Raw genomic sequence first — 22,463 nt, 5'->3', positions numbered from 1 at the left:
AAAGGATTGGTGCCCCAGAAGTACGTTGAACTGAAGCTCCCTTCCAACCTTTGACAGAAGCCCACAATTGGTGATATATATATATATATGATTTGGATGTTTGTGCACTGGAAAAATGACCATGTACTCCACAGAAGTTACACTGAAGGGATGTAAACATGCTCAGTTAACAAATCCAGATCAGACCAGGCCCCACCAGTTGTGAGGACTTGCCCATTTACACCCTGCAATCTCAGCTGCAGGAGGCCTTGGTGAATACCAGAATAAATCCCTGAATGCCAGAACCTTGTAAAGAGAAGGTCATTTGGGGGCTAGAGTAATGGGAAAAGTCGAGTGTATACCTCAGTGATCTCATATAATAGTATATCTCTATTTCATTTGAACTTGGTGAGGCACATCAGATCAACTTACAAAGATCATCATGAAAGGTAATAGCAACAAAAAAGATTGGTTAACCATAAAGATTATCATTTTAAATGCAATATTGTTGGGACATTTTATGATATCCCTTTACTAATGTTTATATGATACAAAAGGGAAGTTTCCTCTTCAAGGCAAAAATCCCGAACTCTGATTTTAGTGAGAACATTGCTTTCTAGTATTGGTGAAATATTTTATTGATATGAAGTAAAACAGAAAATATTATTCTAGAAATCAAAGTTCTCTTACATAAATGTATCATTTGTCGTGTGTTATTAACACTTTAAATATAGGGCCTTATGTTATTTTTTCCTATAAATCTGATGTATTATAATACACTGGGTAAAAAGAAAAGATAGCCATTATGAACTGGAGTCACTTAACAGAATTAAAAAGACTTTCAAGGACCAGCAGATGATGTTAATGGTTACATCACTAGACTCCCATGTAGTTGACCACAGTTCAAGCCCCGGATGCGATATCTTAAACTCACACCGGGCACGTGCGTGCCCAGGGTCCCAAGAGGAGAGGAGAATGGAGGAGAAGGGATTTGGGTTGACCATCCCCCCTTTGGGGATGATTTCTCGCTTTCAGTCTCTCTGTCTTTCTCTGTCTCTCAGGCAAATGCATGTGCCCTATAGCAACAATCTGTCCTCCTTTTGGAGGACCCTATATCAAAGAATTATAGATAGGTTGAATCAGTCTTACATACTAATTTAGTGAGAAATTCTGCTTTAGCTAAAATGCAAGGGAAAAGTAAATTAAACCATGAATTAAAATACATGCTTTATATCATTTGAAATCTTCACATTTGTAGAGATGTGCGAATATATAGCATTGAAATAATGAGAGGGCCATTATGAGACGCTGGGTGGCTAAGACAGCTGGATCCCATGTGGCCGACTATGTAGTTTCAACAGTCCTGGCAGCTTGAGAAATATGTTGGGCACATGTGTGTGCCTGTGCCCAAAATCCCAAAGGGAAAAATGGAGGAGAAGGGGTTGTGGCATGACCATCTCCCATGGGGGATGTTTTTTCACTTTCTCTCTCCAGTGAGTACATGCACTCTCTAACAAATTTAAAAAAAAAAGAAAAGAAAAAGAGAAAAGAAAGAAGAAAGAATAAGAGAGTGGGTATTCAGTCATTCAGAAGAACAAATTATCATGTATTTTAAACATTTACAAAATATGGAAAGTGATATAAGCAAGCAAACATCTGAAAGTGGCATTTTGGGGATAAAATTTAGCACCAGCAGTAACAAAGATTATCATGGTAACCAAGGAGAAACAGATAGGAAAAGGAGTTAGCAAATTTGTCCTTTTGATGGAGACCTATTTAAGTGTAGTTAAAATTCTCAGCCCAGCACTGGTTTGTGACATCTCCAGCAGTAGTCCTGAATGGAATGGAATCTAGTTTTGAATGGAGTTGGCTGTTTGGGGGCCACACATTGGTGAGTGATCAGTTTAGCTACTGATCATTTAAGATGAGGGTTTACTGGGGTGCCCCTATCTGAAAATTTCTACCTGGTTCTCTTAGAAATGATTAAAATCTGTTTTAATCTTAGTTAATTCAAAATCATGTAAGTAGGGTCCGTAATAGTGCAGACTGGGACCAGCAGTTGGTGTAATGGCTATTTATGCTGGACTCCCATGTAGCTGACTGTGGTTCGAGCCTTGGACCGGGTGGCTTAAACTCACGCTGGATGCGTGTGCCCTAGATCCCCAGAGGAGAATGGAAGAGAAGGGATTGTGGTGTGGCCATCCCCCTCGGGGGCTGGGGGGTGATTTCTCGCTTTTTGTCTGTCTGTCTTTTGGGCGAGTGCACACTCCCTATAGCAAAAACCCTTTAACAACAACAACAACAACAACAACAAAACAGTGCAGACTAAAAGACTGACCCTTGTTACGGTGAAGATAGAGAACTAAGGTCTCCTGCCATCTACCTGTAGATATCTTTTTATAGTAGCTACACAATTCAGTTACTTTTTTCAACCCTTTCTTCCTCTTGCCCTGTTATCTTCCTTCATATATTCTACTGTACAGTTATAACATTAACCTTTGTGGTCCAACACTGAAGTTTTAAAAGTTTCTTCATATTTCTGTGAAATGGAAAGTTCCAAATTGACCACCAAATTTGTAAACAGATTTATTTGGATTACTTTACAGAGTAGCTTAGAAATCAATCAATTCTTTTAAAACCAAATTAAGGTTTCATTATATAATGTTTAGATTTATTTACACAGAGAAAAGGAAACTGCTTCACCTGGGTAAGGACTGTCTGTCCTAATACATCTTCAACATCAGATCTCTTAAAAAGGGACACAACGGCAGTTAACACCTCCAAGTATATTAAAGTGACAATAATAGAGCTCATCTTTCCATGTTTCCCCCAGAGCAAGGCTTTGTTTATTCAAACCATAAAGACATCAGTGATTGCATTCCAGGCCTCTATAGTTAGGATGACTTTAACGTGTCACATTTATGAATAATCTTATGTGTTGTTACAGATTTGACTCATGTAGATCATTATCCCTACCTCTTTTTCCTGAAATAATATTTGTATATGTCTGTGTTCATGTGTGTGTCTTGTTTTCTGACTCTGAAATGTTTATTATGCCTTAGACAGTTACCCCAGGGAGATTATGTAAAAAAGCCTGGAGATGGCGACTCTTTTTATAGCGACATTCCTCCTGGAGTCAGCACAAACTCAGCATCTAGTTCTAAGAAGAGGTCTGCTTTTCTGTCGCATTTTCAGATTTCTACCTGTTCCATCACACATTATTCCATTAGTCAGAACATTTCATTATTTTGCAGCAGGTTTGATTACTTCTTCCTTCTTTCTTGAATGTTAAAAACTAGTATCCTTTGTTCTTTGATTACTGTACTTCAAAATGCCATATGCTCAGAACCACTTGTTAGATGAATCAGGCTTCCAAATTGAAACAAAATGAAACTAACAACTCTAAATCCACGTAGAAACTGTAGTGTTTTTCAGTCTTGTTCTTATATGACTTAAGAAACTATATAAGTACTTCATCATATTGTACATGGTGAGCTTTATGTCATGTTTGGTAGTCAAAGAAAAAGGTTACTGTCATGCTTCAATAAAAGCAGTTGTTAACATAAATTGGTAATATAAGTGCTGCATTGACTATTTTAAAGTTTATTGTATATATATATATATATCAAAGCTAAGCTTGCTGTGAAACAAAGATTGCTTCTCTGTGAATCATATATTTGAATATTATGATTTTGTCTTTTTTCTGGGATGGCTTTTTCTAGACTTTATAACTTACGTCTTAGTTGACAATTTATGTTTGCTTAATATTTACCTGAGTTATCATAGTAAAGGTGGGATTAATATTTATGTCTTAAACTCTGCTGCTATATTCTATATTTAGCAACTAAAGGTGTTTGATAGCATTCAGAATTCTGCATGCTTTTGAATTGCTTTACAAAGTAAAATAAATGGATAGAAGAGAAAGATAGTTGGAGTATTTTAGGGAATGAGACCTAGTTTGCACTGAAGGAAGCTAAAATACTCTTATGGAAAATTTTTTTTTTTAAGTTATCAAGAGGATCATAAGGGATAAGAAAAAACTTGGTAGCCCCGCTAGTGACTTGGGACATTTTAGTTACTTTGTGGAGTGAAGGGGAACTTGCTAGTTTATTGAGAGGAATCATGATCTCTTCAAGTTCCAGAGTGAGTCAGCTATAAAAATTCTGTGGTGTCTCTCAGTCTCTATAAACATTAACCAGGAGGAAGAATGGAGAGTAAGTGAGATTTGGAAACCCTATGTGGAACTTTCTTAAGCGTGAAGGATAGTGTTCACTTAGATGACATCTCTTAAAGCACAAGTAGAAATACTAGTTTTTGCCCAAGGAGTACAGTTCTAGAGAAGTACATTGAAAAAATTTTAATCTTTCAATTTACTGAGGGCTTGTTAGCTAAGAGGAAAAAACTAGAAATGTACTTGAATTCTTTTCATTATATACCTTATCTTGATAAAATATGAAATTCTAAATAACATAATAAGTAAGTGGAGAAATCAGTAGCTTCAGCAGAATTTCTGCTGTTCTTTAATACAAAATATGAATCATTTTGTAAGTAGCAAATGATTTTGAAAAAGTTCCAAGATAGGGAATTAATATATAATAATTATACTGAATTCCATTTGTTTTCACTTATTAGTACAAGTCTCCTCTTAAAATAGACATTATTAGCAATTTGCCAAAATGACATATGGAAAAGATTTTTAAGCATAGAGCTATTTTTCTAAATTGCCTGAAAAAAAAGAGCTTGAACTATTTATTTGAATAATTCCCAGATTTTAGAGAAATCTTAGTGGGATATGATATTTAAGCAGTTAAAATTGTATCAAATTGTTAGACTTCTCCTAAGTGTATTTATTTATCAATATTCTTTTCTTATGTGGTACAAGGTAGGTGTATAAATTTTGTTTCTTGTAGATCATTTATTTAACGATGATAGAACTCAAATTAGCAAAAGGGCTCAATGGTACATGGGCTTTGTGAGAGACACTTCCATTGTAAACATCCTATCTAGTTCAGCTATTGGAAAATTAACCAACACATGCTGTACTTTTTTGAACAAAAATATCACTTCTCAGAAAATTTTATAATTTAAGAACACCTAAATATTACTTTTAACTAGGTTCGGTTGAACATCTTAATGTAGTCTCTAGGAAGTCCATGTTCTCATAAAATTTGAATGGAAATCATTGCTTTACAATTAAGAAACATCTATGGTGGGACCCCATTATAACTGCTGCTGTGGTTATGTAACTGAAATGCATAGTGAATTTGCTATATGTGGTTGCTGTGTTCTGGGGCGTGTAAATTGGCTTGCACTGTGTTTTAATACTTTCCATATATAGACTATTGTAATGGGGTTCCATTGTATTTGACCTTTCTTAAATTGAATGTTGTGTAATTCTGCCTTTTTCATTGAAGACTTTCATGTTCTCTTCATTCATGATTTTTATTTGTTTCTTGATTTATTTTATTTAATGCACAGTAATGCTTAGAAGTTTCGCTTAAACTGATTTCAAAACATTTATTTGACTATATTTTTGAACCATATGTAAATATTTTCAATTTCAGGTCAAATGGGCTTTCTCATTCTTGGAGTGAAAGGATTCCAGACACAAAACATATTTCAGACATCTGTGAAAATGGGCGACCTCGAAGTAACTCTTGGCAAGGTACAGGGGACCATTCAGAATCCATCTGTCTGCACATCCAAGTTCTGTGTTGTGTGGTCCCTGCTTGAAAATACTTGTTCTGTTATATAAACTCCTTAATTATTCTTGCGATGAAGAGGAGGCTATTTAGAATCACAGTTCCGATTAGTCCAGTTCTTTTTTCTTGAATGGAAAATGATGGGATTTGGTAGCTAACACCCAGGTACCAGACACATTGAGAAGTCCCTACAGAGCTTCAAAGCCTGATGTCTTAGGGTGGTGCTCCTTGTGAATTATACACTCTTGAAATACATGCTATCAGACATAGGACAATCATTTCTTTATATGGAAATCTAGCTATACACTCTTTTTCAGGTAACCTGGGAGGCAACAGAAAGAAAATCAGAGGCAAAAGATTTAGACCTCGGTCTAATTCAACTGAGTAAGTCTGAACCTTTAATGGAAAAAGACACTCCAAGGTCCTGTGTTAACTAATGTCAAAGGTTAATTAAGGACATAGTTAAAGAACTGTAATCCATGCTTCTGGTCTTGGGTTTGTCTTTTTAAATTCTTTTTTGCCCTTTGAAAATTAACCATGGCTTTTCTCTTTTACATAGGCATCTTCGCAACTGTGCCCATGTCAATATTCACTGACAGTGGGGGTCTCACCCTCACTGCAGGCTTTTTCCTCCAGTCACCTGCCATTGTGGTGTCTTGGTTCTGTTTGAAGGGAATTTTTATAACATTCCTTTCTTCTCATCACCTGGGGTCCAGCCATTTCAAAGGGTCACCCTTCCTCTCTCTCCCTAGTACTCACACAGCCCGGAAGCATCAGAGAAAAGTCCCCCACTGTACTAGAGCATGATACTGCTCTGAAACCACTGCTCCTGACGTCTTCATGGCTGCCATCTAAGCATTCTCTCAGACTAATGGAATAAGTTTCCCTTTTAAATTTTCCTTCTGAGGATGTTTAAAAGGGCATTTACCTAAACTTGCTCTTTAACGGAATCATTGTCACTAAATGCAGCATTATCTGTTTTAGATGATAGCCACACTTTTTATTTTGGGGGAGGGGAATAAGGTGGGGATTGAAGTTACATTTAAAGTCCTTTATAATGAAGTAAATACCATGCAGTTTTTTGGGTTTGTTTCTCCATTTAAAAAAGGACAAGCAAAACAAAGCCTCCTCCAACCTTTACCTCCCTTCATGGAATACAACTTTTGGGCTGAGGTCACCTGGTTTTAATTACCTCTACCTTTTTAACCTGCTTGATTTTTTTATCCCACGTATTTCTCACTGTAGTGATAGTTAGTATTCCTAGGATCTCAGTTGCTTCTTCATGCCTTAATACTGAAAAAGTCTGAATAGCAGGTATTTGTTAACTGCTTGTTAGAAACTTATATTAGCTTTTCCATCATATACCCCTGCCTTTTTCAGTCCACGAATAATAACATTGTCCTGAAATTTGGACCTTCCACCTGAATGGTATTGTCTTGTAAGTGGCTTGTCAAAGCTTACTAGAGGATATTTTGCCTTAGAACAATAGACAATTTCAAGTGATACCATTGCATGGTCCAGAATGGCATCTTAGAACTCCATCATAAATAACTAATCTATTCGAGTTTATCTGACACATTTCCAAAGCGCTTGGATGCTGTAGGCTCATTGGTGATAAACTCTTTTGGGAATGTTTTTTGGTTTGTTTTGCATGAGGTCACCTGGGAAGAGCTCCTTAGCTTATCTCAATTGCTTGTCAGAGTGTAGATAAAACTGCAAAATGTTCTTCAGAACTTCCTGGGTACTGTTTAGTGTTCTAACAGTATTTCCTATAACAAGACTTTGAAAACTCCTGAGTGAAAACAAAAAATCCAATATTATGTTAAAACTATGAGTTTAGGACCCAAAGAACATTTGGTGTTTAGCAGTATTCACATAATATTTTCTAGAGTAATCACGTATTTGTAAAATTCTATGTAAAAGGTCCACCCACATCATATGATAAGAATTATAATATTATACAGATAGTCTTTGAAATTTTGCCTGTGAGATAATTAAATAATAATATTTAATAAAACATCATAATAGAATCATCTTAGTGAGGGAGATGTATTAAGGACTCCCTTAGATTATTCAGACTTTCCTGACTTTGGTTACATGACTTACATTAATTAAATGGAACCAAGTCTGTGAATGAATGAACCACTGTTCTCATCTATACCTTCCTGTGTGGGAACTGCTGCTCTCTATATACATACATATATATGTTTATTTTCTTAGGAAGCTTTCTGATAGATAGCATATTAAGAACTATGTGAGCAAATTTTTTTATACTCTCTATATTTATGCAATTCCATTTGCTTCTGATATAATAATGCCATTTGTGTGGATCTTAAGAACAGAGCGACCACAGACAAACATATCTCATTTATTTATTTATTTATTTATGGAATAAAAGGTATTCCAAGTCCACTATTCCCTTTAGTACCTCATCATCCCAAAGGATGCACCACACATGCATGCTCTGCTAGATAACAAAATAAAATATCCATGTTTACTGTGTTGTTTTTCCACTCAGAGCTTTTGCATCTTCCTCACTGTTGTACATGATGTAACAAATTTTTTTTGGCTTAGACTTTGTATTATATATTGTGTTTTTACAGGAGGGAGCCCCAAGCACCTGAGCCTGGGCACTCCCTCGCCCAGACAGTCCCATCCCAAGGCATAAGCCCAGGGGGCTCTGACAGCCCCCAGACAGGGAGTCTGGATCACAGGTCAGTCTCCACCTGCCCCTTCATTCTGGGCTGCCACTTAATCTCCCTCCAAGTCCCTTCCTTGGCTGAGAACGAGGTCATTTGACCTTCGACCAAGCCCCCATGTCTGCTCCGAGGTGCTCCTGGTCCAGTCAGCACCAGCTAATGTTCCTCCGCCTTTCCATCCTGGAGAATACAAAGAGCTCTCCTATCCCGTCTGACGCATTTTTTTGCATGTTGCGCTATAAGCCAAGTCAAGCCACGTAGACAGATTTACTGCATTTGATAAAATCATATCACTCCAGCCACTTCAACCTAGAGATATTAGGAGGCCCACTGTGAAGACACTTTCACAGATAGATTCCCAGAAGGAACAGCTGAGAGTTCTCATCAGTGGTCTCTGATGAAGTGATTGCAGGCCTCTGAAATGCTCCCTGAAATGGAGGAAAGGTTCATCAAGTGCAAAGTCAAGCCATGTGGTTGTAGCTGTCACAGAACAGCTATTGCACCAGTCCTTCGAGTTTCTAAGATTGTTAGTGAAAGGAACAAATGTCTTCTCCTGGAAGTGGCCGTCTGCCTGTGGGTGACTCGGTTTGCTATGTGGCTCTGTTTCACTTGATTACAGCTGCATGGGCTTTTTCTACGGTTTTCCCTAGGCCAGAGCATTCACGAGCCTTCATCTGTGGCTGCATTTGCTTTTTGACTTTTTTCTTTTTGTTAGTCTCAGTGAAAATCTTTATGCAAGTTTTAATTGGTTATCTCTGTATAAAGCACAAGTTGGCAATGATTGTGGCTAAAGGCAAAACTATTGTGAGTTGTTGAGTCAGGAGATATTTTCTTAGCAAAAATGGTCTCATAAAAAGCAACTGAACTCTTCTTTCAAGAGGGTTTCATGATATTACCTTGTAGAATACCTTCGTTATTGCTAAAAGTGAGGGAAAGGACTGTGGAAAAAATAACCTGAATTTTAAATGTAACTGTGGAAATGTAGCCTCAATTTAAATGTATATATTTGCAAACACCTCAAAAAACAAATACAGGGGAAAGAAGCAAACTTTAATCAAAACCAAATAATGCATTTTATAATTCCCCTGGTTTGTTCCCAAATAACAAGTTTTATAGAGCTTGATCTTTATTGTCCATAGTATCTAGAAGTGACTTTTTAAATGAATAAATTCAGGAAAACCTCAATTCTCCCAATACTGAATTTGTTCAGTCTGTTAAATTTGTCTAAAGGGATTTGTTTTGGCTTGACTCTCAGGATTCAAAAAAAAAAAAAGAAAGGAAACTCTGGGGAAAAACAAGTTATACCTCCAGTTTTACTACTTTATGTGTGGGAACTGCTGCTCTCTATATACATACATATATATGTTTATTTTCTTAGGAAGCTTTCTGATAGATAGCATATTAAGAACTATGTGAGCAAATTTTTTTATACTCTCTATATTTATGCAATTCCATTTGCTTCTGATATAATAATGCCATTTGTGTGGATCTTAAGAACAGAGCGACCACAGACAAACATATCTCATTTATTTATTTATTTATTTATGGAATAAAAGGTATTCCAAGTCCACTATTCCCTTTAGTACCTCATCATCCCAAAGGATGCACCACACATGCATGCTCTGCTAGATAACAAAATAAAATATCCATGTTTACTGTGTTGTTTTTCCACTCAGAGCTTTTGCATCTTCCTCACTGTTGTACATGATGTAACAAATTTTTTTTGGCTTAGACTTTGTATTATATATTGTGTTTTTACAGGAGGGAGCCCCAAGCACCTGAGCCTGGGCACTCCCTCGCCCAGACAGTCCCATCCCAAGGCATAAGCCCAGGGGGCTCTGACAGCCCCCAGACAGGGAGTCTGGATCACAGGTCAGTCTCCACCTGCCCCTTCATTCTGGGCTGCCACTTAATCTCCCTCCAAGTCCCTTCCTTGGCTGAGAACGAGGTCATTTGACCTTCGACCAAGCCCCCATGTCTGCTCCGAGGTGCTCCTGGTCCAGTCAGCACCAGCTAATGTTCCTCCGCCTTTCCATCCTGGAGAATACAAAGAGCTCTCCTATCCCGTCTGACGCATTTTTTTGCATGTTGCGCTATAAGCCAAGTCAAGCCACGTAGACAGATTTACTGCATTTGATAAAATCATATCACTCCAGCCACTTCAACCTAGAGATATTAGGAGGCCCACTGTGAAGACACTTTCACAGATAGATTCCCAGAAGGAACAGCTGAGAGTTCTCATCAGTGGTCTCTGATGAAGTGATTGCAGGCCTCTGAAATGCTCCCTGAAATGGAGGAAAGGTTCATCAAGTGCAAAGTCAAGCCATGTGGTTGTAGCTGTCACAGAACAGCTATTGCACCAGTCCTTCGAGTTTCTAAGATTGTTAGTGAAAGGAACAAATGTCTTCTCCTGGAAGTGGCCGTCTGCCTGTGGGTGACTCGGTTTGCTATGTGGCTCTGTTTCACTTGATTACAGCTGCATGGGCTTTTTCTACGGTTTTCCCTAGGCCAGAGCATTCACGAGCCTTCATCTGTGGCTGCATTTGCTTTTTGACTTTTTTCTTTTTGTTAGTCTCAGTGAAAATCTTTATGCAAGTTTTAATTGGTTATCTCTGTATAAAGCACAAGTTGGCAATGATTGTGGCTAAAGGCAAAACTATTGTGAGTTGTTGAGTCAGGAGATATTTTCTTAGCAAAAATGGTCTCATAAAAAGCAACTGAACTCTTCTTTCAAGAGGGTTTCATGATATTACCTTGTAGAATACCTTCGTTATTGCTAAAAGTGAGGGAAAGGACTGTGGAAAAAATAACCTGAATTGAATTTTAAATTGTGGAAATGTAGCCTCAATTTAAATGTATATATTTGCAAACACCTCAAAAAACAAATACAGGGGAAAGAAGCAAACTTTAATCAAAACCAAATAATGCATTTTATAATTCCCCTGGTTTGTTCCCAAATAACAAGTTTTATAGAGCTTGATCTTTATTGTCCATAGTATCTAGAAGTGACTTTTTAAATGAATAAATTCAGGAAAACCTCAATTCTCCCAATACTGAATTTGTTCAGTCTGTTAAATTTGTCTAAAGGGATTTGTTTTGGCTTGACTCTCAGGATTCAAAAAAAAAAAAAAGAAAGGAAACTCTGGGGAAAAACAAGTTATACCTCCAGTTTTACTACTTTAAACATTTGCACAGTAATTCTGATGGGGACTTTGCCAGATCCACTGGGGAGATGCTGACTAAGGTCATTACTCTCTAGCACTTGCTCAGACAGTTAACCATCAGACACTTGGAAGGCTGTTTCTGAGCAGTTTCCTGGTTGAAACAAACACTTTGGAGTGTAACAAGAGGAGGAAGGAGCTATGCAGCTGCAATTAAGTTACTAATCACAGCTCCAAGATAAAGAAGGCCTATCTGAACAATATTTAATGTACATTGGTGCTCCAAGATCAAAAGAGTGGGACCCTTTGTGCTCCTTACAGAGCCTACTGGGGTACATTTTATTATTGACTCCAGCTTGGGACCTGCGTGATAGGTAATGAGACAGTGACCATATTGTAAAAGTCTTCTTGTCATATTGGAATAAAAATGTTGGTCCTTTTAATTGTTCTTGGCATGTTATATGCCCAAAATGCCAGACTGGAATTGCAGCCATCTGAATATTTTCAGAAAGCACCATTATCATTTGAAAACCAAGGAGCCAAATGAGAGGTGGCCTGGAAAAAGCCACTTTGGAGGTGGGTGAATGCTGCTGACAGTACTGTGATTGAAAGGAAGCTTCTCACTGTGGGAAGTCACTGCAAAAGGCTTTCTCCCAGAACTGTTGACTACATTCTAGAATGCCTCCAGCCCTGTTGTAGCTGAGAGTATTCTCATGTCATTGTATAGACTGCCTCATAATCACCCAACATCCATCCTGGTTTATTTGCCATAGTCACTTGCATTTGGAGGGTGAAGACATCCTTGCTAAGCTTGTGCTGTGTATTTTCAGATTTTCTATCTTGTTCTGCTTTCTTTGTTCCTTCCATTGCTTTCTGCAGGTATTTAAACCCATGGTTCAAAAGAGACTATAATGTAGCTAAGTGGGTAGAAGATGTGAATAAAAACACTGAAGGACCATACTTTAGGTATTTTATAAATTAATTTTATATTCTTTTCAAACTCTCCCAGCACATACAAATACCGTAGTGTGACTGGCTCTCTAGCTTGTATCTCCTAATACAAGTTCCTCTAGGTGAAAAGGGGTCCCGGTTTATTTGCTGCCTTTTGATCTCTGTTTTTGGCTTCATGAGCAAGTCTAATTCTTTTATGAATGTTTCAAATGAAGCCATTTGAAAGGGTTGCCATCTAGTGCATGCCCCTGTCACCATCGTGAGCTTTTTAGTAGCTTTCTCTTCATTTTATGCTATGTAGTGTTCTATGGGCATGAAACATACGTTCCACTAATAAAGAAGCACTATTAACCTGAATACTTTAATTTTTCAAAAATAGCAAGTTTCATAACACATTTTCCCTACTTAGTGCCTAAGAGTGCATAGTGCATACAAAAACTCAAGTAAAAATATGAACAGAGCCTAAAGGAAATGTAGTGAAATTTTATTTTGAGTGGAAGCAATGATTTGATCTAATTGGAAAATTGAGATAATATTGATCACATGAGAACATGTGGAACAAGTTTAGATTTTTATTCGGTCAGTGTAACCATTTCCTACCAGGAAGAGCTGTGCTAAGAATGTTTTACAAAATCTCAATAAAGTGTCTAAGGACTTTTTATGCGAAGAAAAACATTGTGTCTAACACCTCAAATAGAACAGAAAGGAAATAGGAAACATGTTCTTGACTCACAAATGAGAAATCTATCCTACATTTTAGGAACTGTTGATTTTATTTCTTTAGCTGCAACTCATTGTAACAGAGGTCAGAATTTCCAAGAGCTCCTAATGGCATTTTTTTCACTCTTGATGGTATGGAAGTGATTTCCTAGAGGTGAATGTCCACTTTATATCATACTGCTTTGTGGACAGATAATGTAAAGAGGGAACATGGACTCAATTACTGCCTCTCTGAACACAGTTGAACAATAATCTCTTACATTGCGTATTGCCATGGCTTGGGTCAGCATTGCCTAGATAATAAAATATGTATGTGTATTTAACTCTCAGCACCCATATAAGGTGGACTTTCTCTTCCAGTGTACCATTTAGTGTAGTTACATATAGTTTGAGAAAATGATTAGACCTACCTGCGTTTTAATTTGATCCATAACATTTGCATATACCGCGAGGAAAGCATAACTCCTGCCTGCTCACAGAAATATATATCCTGCTTTTATACCCCATCTTTCCCTCCTGCCCTGACCCTCTGCTTGTCCCACACCTTCCCGCACTGAACCTCATGCACATACACTCACATTCAAACATCCCACCCTCACCTGTAGCTCCCAAGATGGCCAACGTCAGGAAGACAGGTAAGATGATTTTGAATGTTATTTGGAATTTTGGCTCACCTGCAGTCCTATTTCTCTTATTTTCTTGAAGCTTGTGGGCAGATTGTAATTTGTATTAGCCATGGATCCAAAATAGAATGACTGGTCCTATATGGGATAGGGCTTTTATTCCTAAATGGACTTAGCATTTCTGCAACAATAATTTGTGAAATGGTACTCCGGAAGAGTTGATTCACCTCCCCTGGGTGAGCTGAGTAGTTTATGTAGCTCTCAGAGAAGAGTTCACATTTCTTATAATCAGCACCCAGGTCTGCCCAGAAGCTGCATGACTAAATGCAATTTGGATGGGGAAATGCTTTAGCACCCCCGGTTGCACGTGCAAAGCTGCAAGGGCAATTTTAGAGGGTTCCTTTATCTCCTCTTTTAATGTGAGATGTTGGTTCCTATAGTCACATTCGGAATTCAATATTAAAATCTATATTTACATTTCAAAGCTAGAGAAAGGTCAGTAGTTGGTTGAAATTCAACTTTTTGGATTAGTTATGCTGATAAGATTTGAAAATCGACACAGAATTTCTGTGGCAGTGGTAACTGAGATGACCCAGAACTTTAAACACATGATTCTAATACAGTAGAGAGAATTTCATCCACTCTCCATCAAAGCCAGGCCTCACATAGGAAGCCCTGAAGGCATCTATATCTTAGCTTATGTGTTGCCAACCCCTATGCTTCAGCTCAGATCTGCTTCATCGGCCACCAGGTCATTGAGGATTACCTCTTCTAACCAAACCACCCATGAGAGAAAGGGTCACCTTATTACTCACTCACGTGTTGTTGGGTTTATGGCATTCTTTCCAAAATGCAATGGAGACTTTGTGAGTGCCACAAACTGGTCCAAAATATAGTCCAGCATTTAAAATATGGTATTCATGTTACTCCGAAGAGCAGAGTGCTTAAAGATTTTGAGTGACCAGAGTGCCTCATAGTGCCTCCGTTGTACTTCCTTACCCAGTTCTAATGTGACAGTGGGTGTCAACATGTGTTCAGGCCATCAGGAAGGAGCAAGTGTGATCAGGGTTGGTATTAGCTCATCACACCCAAGTCTTGAGTTCAGATCTGTTGGTGATAATACTTTGCAGGCGACAATACTTTGCACGCTCATAGAAGAAATTCTTACTCCTGGATATTATCCAGTTGATTACCTACTTCATCAGTAGTTTTGGTGTCTACTTCCATGATCTTATGGAAAATGCAGTGACTCTGAAAAAAAACTAGTAACAGTAACTATCAGGTATTGATTGCCTACTATATACCTTTATTTCTCACATCACGAAGTATAGGCATTCTTAGTCCCATTTTTATGAGTGGAGGAAGCTGACACACAAAGAGTAACCCAAGGTGGCACAGCTAGTAAGCATCAGAAGAAGAATAAAGCCCAGCTGCAGCTCATTCCCATATCTATTCCCTCTCTATTTCACTGTAATTACTTAGAAGTAGCAGAGTGGAGAATGACTACGTAAATCCTATCCTAAGACTCTCAATAAATCCTTCTGGAATTAGACTGTTATATAATTCACATGTAAACACAAGTGAATGAGGGATGAACTTATGTCTCTCTTGTGTGACTGGCCTGGTTTTAGCCTATCCTGGCTAAAACTGACTGAGATTGGCCTGACAGGCATTTCTACAGAAGGTAAACCCAGGAAGTCTGAGGTGGCCCCAAGATGCAGAAAATCATACCTTTATTGCGTAATTCTACTATGGCACCCACCGTGGTCATTATGGTTATTAAAAACGTAATAACAATAATGGTTAACATGTGCCCAAAGATTCACTTTCCTCTGTAAGTGAATAAACTGGGTGTGCCTGGCTTTAAGTAAAAGCCAGGTTGGAGCTACCAGGCAAGTAGCCAGTGCCTCAAAAGAGCCTGGAGGTGGTTTTGAAGAAATATCTTCCTTAGACATTTGGAGAAATTTTGAGTTTATTTTTTCTAAACTGGTGTCCCCTGCCTTGTCCCCCTACTTTTATTCCAAATCCCACTCTGGTGTCCTCCCTCCATGCATTGTCAACCTTTATGCTGTCATAAGCCACCCTATCTCCGGGCCTGTTGACCCTCTCCTGCTAAAACTATCCTGCTTGGCTTCTCTTCCAAGTGTCAACCAACTGGTGTGTTAATGTGAAAAGCAGTATAAGTGCAATTTCTTTTGAGGTTTTGGAGAAGACCTATTATTTTTGTTTTAATTATTTATTGACTTTGCCTATGGGAAGGCTGGACTTTTCAGCACCCCTTAATTAGAATGGCTCTGAATATATACAAGCTTGGTCATTTAGACTCACAGCCATGTTAAGGTTGGCCTGTCAGTGAAACTGTAAGCCAAGATCTAATACTATGAACACAAACACTGAAGCTTATTAAAAAGAGAACTTTTTTTGCATGATTCCCTAAGTAATCAACATTTAGGTGTTTTTCTTTTTTTTTTTTTTTGTGCACCTGAGACTAGCATTTCTGAACTTGTATATTGTCTCATTAATAATTAGGCTAAAAAGTTGAGCTTAGGTTAATAGCCCTCATTTTTGAGAAATTTTGAGTTTATTTTTTCTAAACTGGTGTCCCCTGCCTTGTCCCCCTACTTTTATTCCAAATCCCACTCTGGTGTCCTCCCTCCATGCATTGTCAACCTTTATGCTGTCATAAGCCACCCTATCTCCGGGCCTGTTGACCCTCTCCTGCTAAAACTATCCTGCTTGGCTTCTCTTCCAAGTGTCAACCAACTGGTGTGTTAATGTGAAAAGCAGTATAAGTGCAATTTCTTTTGAGGTTTTGGAGAAGACCTATTATTTTTGTTTTAATTATTTATTGACTTTGCCTATGGGAAGGCTGGACTTTTCAGCACCCCTTAATTAGAATGGCTCTGAATATATACAAGCTTGGTCATTTAGACTCACAGCCATGTTAAGGTTGGCCTGTCAGTGAAACTGTAAGCCAAGATCTAATACTATGAACACAAACACTGAAGCTTATTAAAAAGAGAACTTTTTTTGCATGATTCCCTAAGTAATCAACATTTAGGTGTTTTGTTTTTTTTTTTTTGTGCACCTGAGACTAGCATTTCTGAACTTGTATATTGTCTCATTAATAATTAGGCTAAAAAGTTGAGCTTAGGTTAATAGCCCTCATTTTTGAAAGATGCATTTTAATATCTAGACACTGAAGTTTACTTTCTTTTTTAACACATACTGGATTTGCTTCCTAGAGATCATAGTCTAATTCAAATGTCTTCCTAAAATTAAAAAAATGATTTCTGAAATAGAAAAATCTGCAGTAATATGTAACAGAACTTTAAAGTTACTACATTCTTTATTATACCGATCCACTCAGCAATGTAGAGCATTAACATGAGAGGTCAAACAACTACTATATGCTAGCAGTTCTTGCTTCAAAGTGGTCCTGGCCATTTTACAAACAGAAAAAAATGTTAGGAATTATGGATTGAAAATGAACTGATCCACTCTCCATTTTTTTTCAATCAATAAAGAATGTTCATTTGTGGGAACCAGCAGTTAGCGTAATGGCTATGTCGCTGGATTCCCACGTAGTCGACCGCGGTTCGCGTCCCAGACCCAGTGGCTTAAAACTCACGCCGTGCGCGTGTGTGTGTGTGTGCCCGAGATCCCGAGAGGAGAATGGAGGAGAAGGGATTGTGGCGTGACCATCCCCCAGGGGATGATTTCTCGCTTTCTGTCTCTAATGTCTCTCTCTGTCTGGCGAGCGCACGTGCCCTATAGCAAAAACCTCTCCAAAAAAAAAAAGAAAAAGAATGTTCACTTGGATCTCAGGGTTTGTAAGAATAATTAATTTTGAAGTTTAGTTTGAATTTTGAGTCTATAAAATGGAATCTAGTTTGAAAATTATGGCAGAACCAGAGCAAAGGATATTATATAGATTGAACCAGAATTGAAAATCAGAGAATAGAGACATCTTGGTGATGCTGTCGAATGCAGCGTTGACAGTAAATCTTGTTCTATCCCAGTTGTCCCCACCACCCACACTCTAAGGCTGAGTCTGTCACAGTCCAGATGGGGTGCATCCTCCTGAAATAAGTACTTGTGCTATGGTGTGGCAGCATGACCAGTTCCGTGATGTGGGTCATTACCACCACGCACCAAGAATTAAGGAATCATGGATGTGTAGTGGTAACATTTGTCAATAGTACAAATTGCTACCGCAGTTACCACATCTATTATCCTTTCTTTTTTAAAAAAAGTTTATGTATTTTACTCATGATAGAGTAGACATGTGCACAAGAGAGTGTGAGGAAAGCACCCTCACTGGATCTTGTCATTCCATCATCTTCTTTCCCCAGCCCTTCAGCTTGTTAGGATCTTGGGCATATGCACATGCGTTGGTGTGTTTTCAAGCTGACCCCGGGATCTGAACTCCTAGTTAGTCGCGTGGCTTCCAGTACTGCTACTAACTATGCCATCAGGCTGGAGCCTATTTTCCATTGATTTGTTATGAGTGGACATTTTCCCACTCTGCTGTTTTTTCCACTTTAGACAGTTTAGCAGCAGGTAGGGGCTTTTCCAGTGTCTCCAGCTTAGTCATAAATATTACCACTGCACATGCAAACTCAAACAAGTACAACCTAATGCACCAACAGCTTACCCAGAAATGCTGATTTGTAGGGACTAATCAGATCATTTTTGTATGTTCTCATCAGACTTTGTTTGGCTGAAACTCTGCACTCCTTACTGCTTGCATGTTTACTAATTTATTATTAAAACCCTGTATTTGCCTTTGTTCCTTCACAACTAACACACTGGCCTCTGATGCATGAGTTTGTATAAACTGGAGTGTGACTTAGCAGCTAATAAATATATAATTTGTAATGTATTTTAAAGATATTAAGATATAATTGGAAGTATTGTATTTTAAAATTTTATATTAAGTAGTAAAAATAAGACAATGTTATGTTATATACCTAGTGTACCATTATGAGCTCTTAGAATAATTTTATCCCTTCTCCATTTTATCCTTATCTTTAGTTTATCTAAGATAAAACTTTGTTATTGACTTTCTAGATGAAAAGTATGATTCTATGTACTAACATTTAAACAATCCATTGCAATCTTGAAACTAGGAAGATAAAAACCCCAACATTCCAATCTTGGGGATGACATAGAATCTTCCCAGTAGTTAAACCTTTACAATTATAGCTTATGAAAATAGAAGTCAGATATTCGAAAAAGATATTAGGCAATCACATGATATTCATTTTATATGTTCTCAACGTCTCAGGACTTTATCTCCTGCCAAGTCTCCTTCTTCATCAACTGGGTCTATTGCCTCCAGCAGAAAATACCCTTACCCAATGCCTCCACTTCCAGATGAGGAGAAAAAAGTGAACCGACAAAGCGCCAGGGTATGTGGGAGTTTTTTCTGTATGCTTACATACTCAGTTATCATTTATCTATGGGTTCATGTTTTAAAAAGAGGCCTTTCAGTTCCAGCAGGTGACATGGTGGTTAAGACACTGAACTTGCACATTGCTGACCTACAGTTTGAGTCCTGAACCTGGCAGCTTGAAAATCTCATCAGGCACTTGTGCATGTGTGCCCAAAATCCTAACAGGAGAATGGAGGAGAAGGGATTGTAGCATGGCCAACCCCCCAACCCCCCAGGACCTGATTTCTCATTTTCCCTCTCTCTTTCTCTCTACAGTGAGAGCATGTGCCCTGTGGGGGAAAGAAAAGATTCCTTTTATTGCCTAATAATATCTTATGAGATTTTCGGAATAGGAGCAAACCTGCGACAGAAAATCAGATTAGTGTTTTGGAGAGAGGTGTGAAATTTGGATACAAGGAAAGGAGATTTGAAAACGTCTGTAATGTTAAAAGAATGTGACAAAGATTATGGCAAAGCTTAACAGCCTTTTATATATGAAAAATTTAAAAACAAGTAATAGAATTGTTGATTATTTTTGTAAAAACGTGATTCACCAGAGTTTCATTTAAATATTAAGTCCCTTTTTGCACTCTAATCATGATACCACCCTGTCTCACAACATTTCTAAAACACGTCCATGATGTGAAATTTGAGATATAATGGAGTTTGAAGAGGTAGACCCTGACCATCCCTCATATTTAAGTCAAAGATAACACCAAAGAGTAATCACCTTTATTAATATCCAGCCTCTGTTGTGGCCCATTATATTATTGTTAATCTTCTCAGAAATGGTGTCATAAAAAATATAAAGCTTTAAAAGCCCTGGCAGATTTATTTGCTGGTAGGTTGTAGCTTTCTAGATTTTTTTGGTTTTGAAAGATGTTTCAGAGTTGCCTCTTTGATCCTGACCCTAAATTAATTCTCATTCATGATAAACATGGGAACATGCAAATTTATTTGAGTCAACCCAGAGTCAGTAAGAAAACACAAATTAAAAGCTGATTAGAAATCACTATAGTCAAAAAGGTTTTAAAAGCAATTTGTGTTTATTTTAGTCCACTTTTCTGTTGCTAACAATTGAGTACTATACTGGGTTATTTATGAACAATACAGGTTTATTTAGCTCATGGTTTGGGGAAGTCCAAGGTCAAAGGGCTGTATCTGGTGAAGGTCTTCTTGCTGATGAGGACTGCAGATTCCTGAAGTAGTGCAGGAAGTCACGTGATGAGAGCTTGAGTATGTCCTGTTTCTATTTATCTTCCTATTAGCAGCCTTTCTGTTAGTCATACAGGCATGGGCAAAGTCATGCCCATTGTTGATAGTGGAAATTATTTGCTCCTTCTCTTTTTTCCCACTGGAATAAACATGACTTTCAGTTTTTTCCAGTATCATTCATTTATTCCTCTCTTCAGGTTTTTCCAGTATCATTCATTTATTCCTCTCTTCTTTCTAAAAGATGTCATTCATTACGTAATTTTTCATAACCAGATGTGAGGAAACTTCAACTCTCTGAGGCCAGAGTCTAAATTCTTTACCACTGGAGACCATCACCTGAGCATGCATTCAGATATAATTGGCCTCAAACCTACCAATAGATGTCATCTACTTACAAAGATCCTTGTAGTTGAAAGGTTCCTTTGGTTTCCAGAGAACAAGGACATGGCTGTGTTTTGTTTGTTTGTTTGTTTTTGTTTTTTAGATTTTTTTGCCATAGAGCATGTGCACTCACTGGAAAGAGAGAGAGAGAAACAATGAGAGGGAAAGTGAGAAATTATCGCCTGGAAGGATGGCCAGACTGCAATCCCTTTTCCTCCATTCTCCTGGATTTTGGGCATGTACGTACATGTGCCTGGTTTGATTTTCAAACCTCCTTGTCCAAGATTCAGACCATGGTCAGTCACATGAGAGTCCAGCACCTTAACCACTGTGCCATCTGCTAGCCCCCATGGGTGTGTTTTTAATGAAAAGGATATATAAAGCAGATTTCATGTAGCTAGCACAGGTAACTTTAGCACAATCCTGTAAGGGTGAGCGAGCACAGACACTCAGAACAAGATTTAATGAAGAAGTGAGAGAATGTATTAAGGGAACCTATACAGAAACATTTATTGGGCTGTCAGAAAAGTAATGGTGTCTTTTTTTCTATGCAATAATGTGTCATGACATTTCCAACAACCCAATATTTAATCACTTGACTTTTTTTCCTTTTTTCCCCCCAAAAAACTCATTATATATACAAGAACATTCACTAAATGTCCTGTAAAAATGGAATTTGAAGAGAGAACAGTTTTCTAGGAAGTGGTGATAGAATTGGAGACAGTGATTTTTTTAAGTTGGTGGTGTTAGTAGATTAGTGGTTCTTAGCTTTGGCTTCACAAAGGAATCATCTGAAGAGCTTTTAAAAATATTCTAATGCCTTAGTCCTACTCAGAGAGATTTTTTATTTAGTTAATCTAATGTTGCCTGAGCAGTGGAATTTTTAAAACCTCCCCAGATTGGGACCAGCAGATGGCATAATAGCTGTGTCACTGGACTCCCATGTAGTTGACCGCAGTTCGAGTCTTGGACCCAGTGGCTTAAACTCACACCGGGTGTGTGTGTCTGTCTGCCCAAGATCCCAAGAGGAGAATGGAGGAGAAGGGATTGCGGTGTGGCCATACTCCCAAGGTGCTGATTTATTGCTTTCTGTCTCTCTGTCTCTCTTTGTCTTTCTGGCGAGTGCATGCGCCATATAGAAAAAACTCTCCAAAAACCTCTCCAAAAAACAAAAACCTTCTCAGATCACTGTGATGTGCAGATGGGGTTGAGAATCACTGCTCTAGTTGACTGTGTCAGAATCATGGGGAAAAGAACGGTATGTGTAGCTTCAAAATATTTAAATTGGGCTAGCAGGTGATATAGTGGTTAAGGCCTGGACTTCCACATGGTTGACCACAGTTAAAGTCCCAGGCCCAACGGCTTGAAACTCAAGTTGGGTATGTGTGTGTGGGTGCCTAAAATCTTGCGAGGAGAATAGAGGAGAAGGGATTGTGGTGTGGCCATCCCCCCTGGGGAGTGATTTCTCACTTTCTGTTTCTGTCTCTCCAGTGAGTGCACATGTCCTATAGCAAAAATCTCTCAAAAAATTTTTAAACTTATTTTATTTGAGATGTAATATATCCTTTATTCAATATTTCAAGTAAAATTACATG

At 38.1% G+C, this 22,463-nt stretch overlaps 1 protein-coding gene across 7 annotated transcripts in view; it reads left to right on the top strand.

Annotated features, from left to right (window-relative positions):
* The window catches only part of ADAM22 (ADAM metallopeptidase domain 22), a 267,499-nt gene that overhangs the window by 237,850 nt on the left and 7,186 nt on the right, over positions 1-22,463 (top strand). For 2 of the 7 annotated variants that reach the window (XM_006170477.2, XM_027769080.1), the window contains exons 27-31: positions 3,042-3,149; positions 5,544-5,644; positions 5,999-6,065; positions 12,421-12,507; positions 19,126-19,249. In XM_006170477.2, coding sequence (XP_006170539.1) covers positions 3,042-3,149; positions 5,544-5,644; positions 5,999-6,065; positions 12,421-12,507; positions 19,126-19,249 — 487 coding nt within the window. Of the gene's footprint in view, positions 1-3,041; positions 3,150-5,543; positions 5,645-5,998; positions 6,066-8,284; positions 8,396-12,420; positions 12,508-19,125; positions 19,250-22,463 lie in introns of all 7 variants that reach the window. The other 5 variants (XM_027769081.1, XM_006170480.2, XM_014585004.2 and 2 more) reach the window with 4 other exon arrangements.

This window comes from Tupaia chinensis, unplaced genomic scaffold (genome assembly GCF_000334495.1).
Source record: "Tupaia chinensis unplaced genomic scaffold, TupChi_1.0 Scaffold148587_1, whole genome shotgun sequence".
Classification (NCBI taxonomy): Eukaryota; Metazoa; Chordata; class Mammalia; order Scandentia; family Tupaiidae; genus Tupaia; species Tupaia belangeri.
The sequence above is the reverse complement of the archived record's forward strand: the minus strand, read 5'-3'. Positions and strand labels throughout refer to the sequence as shown.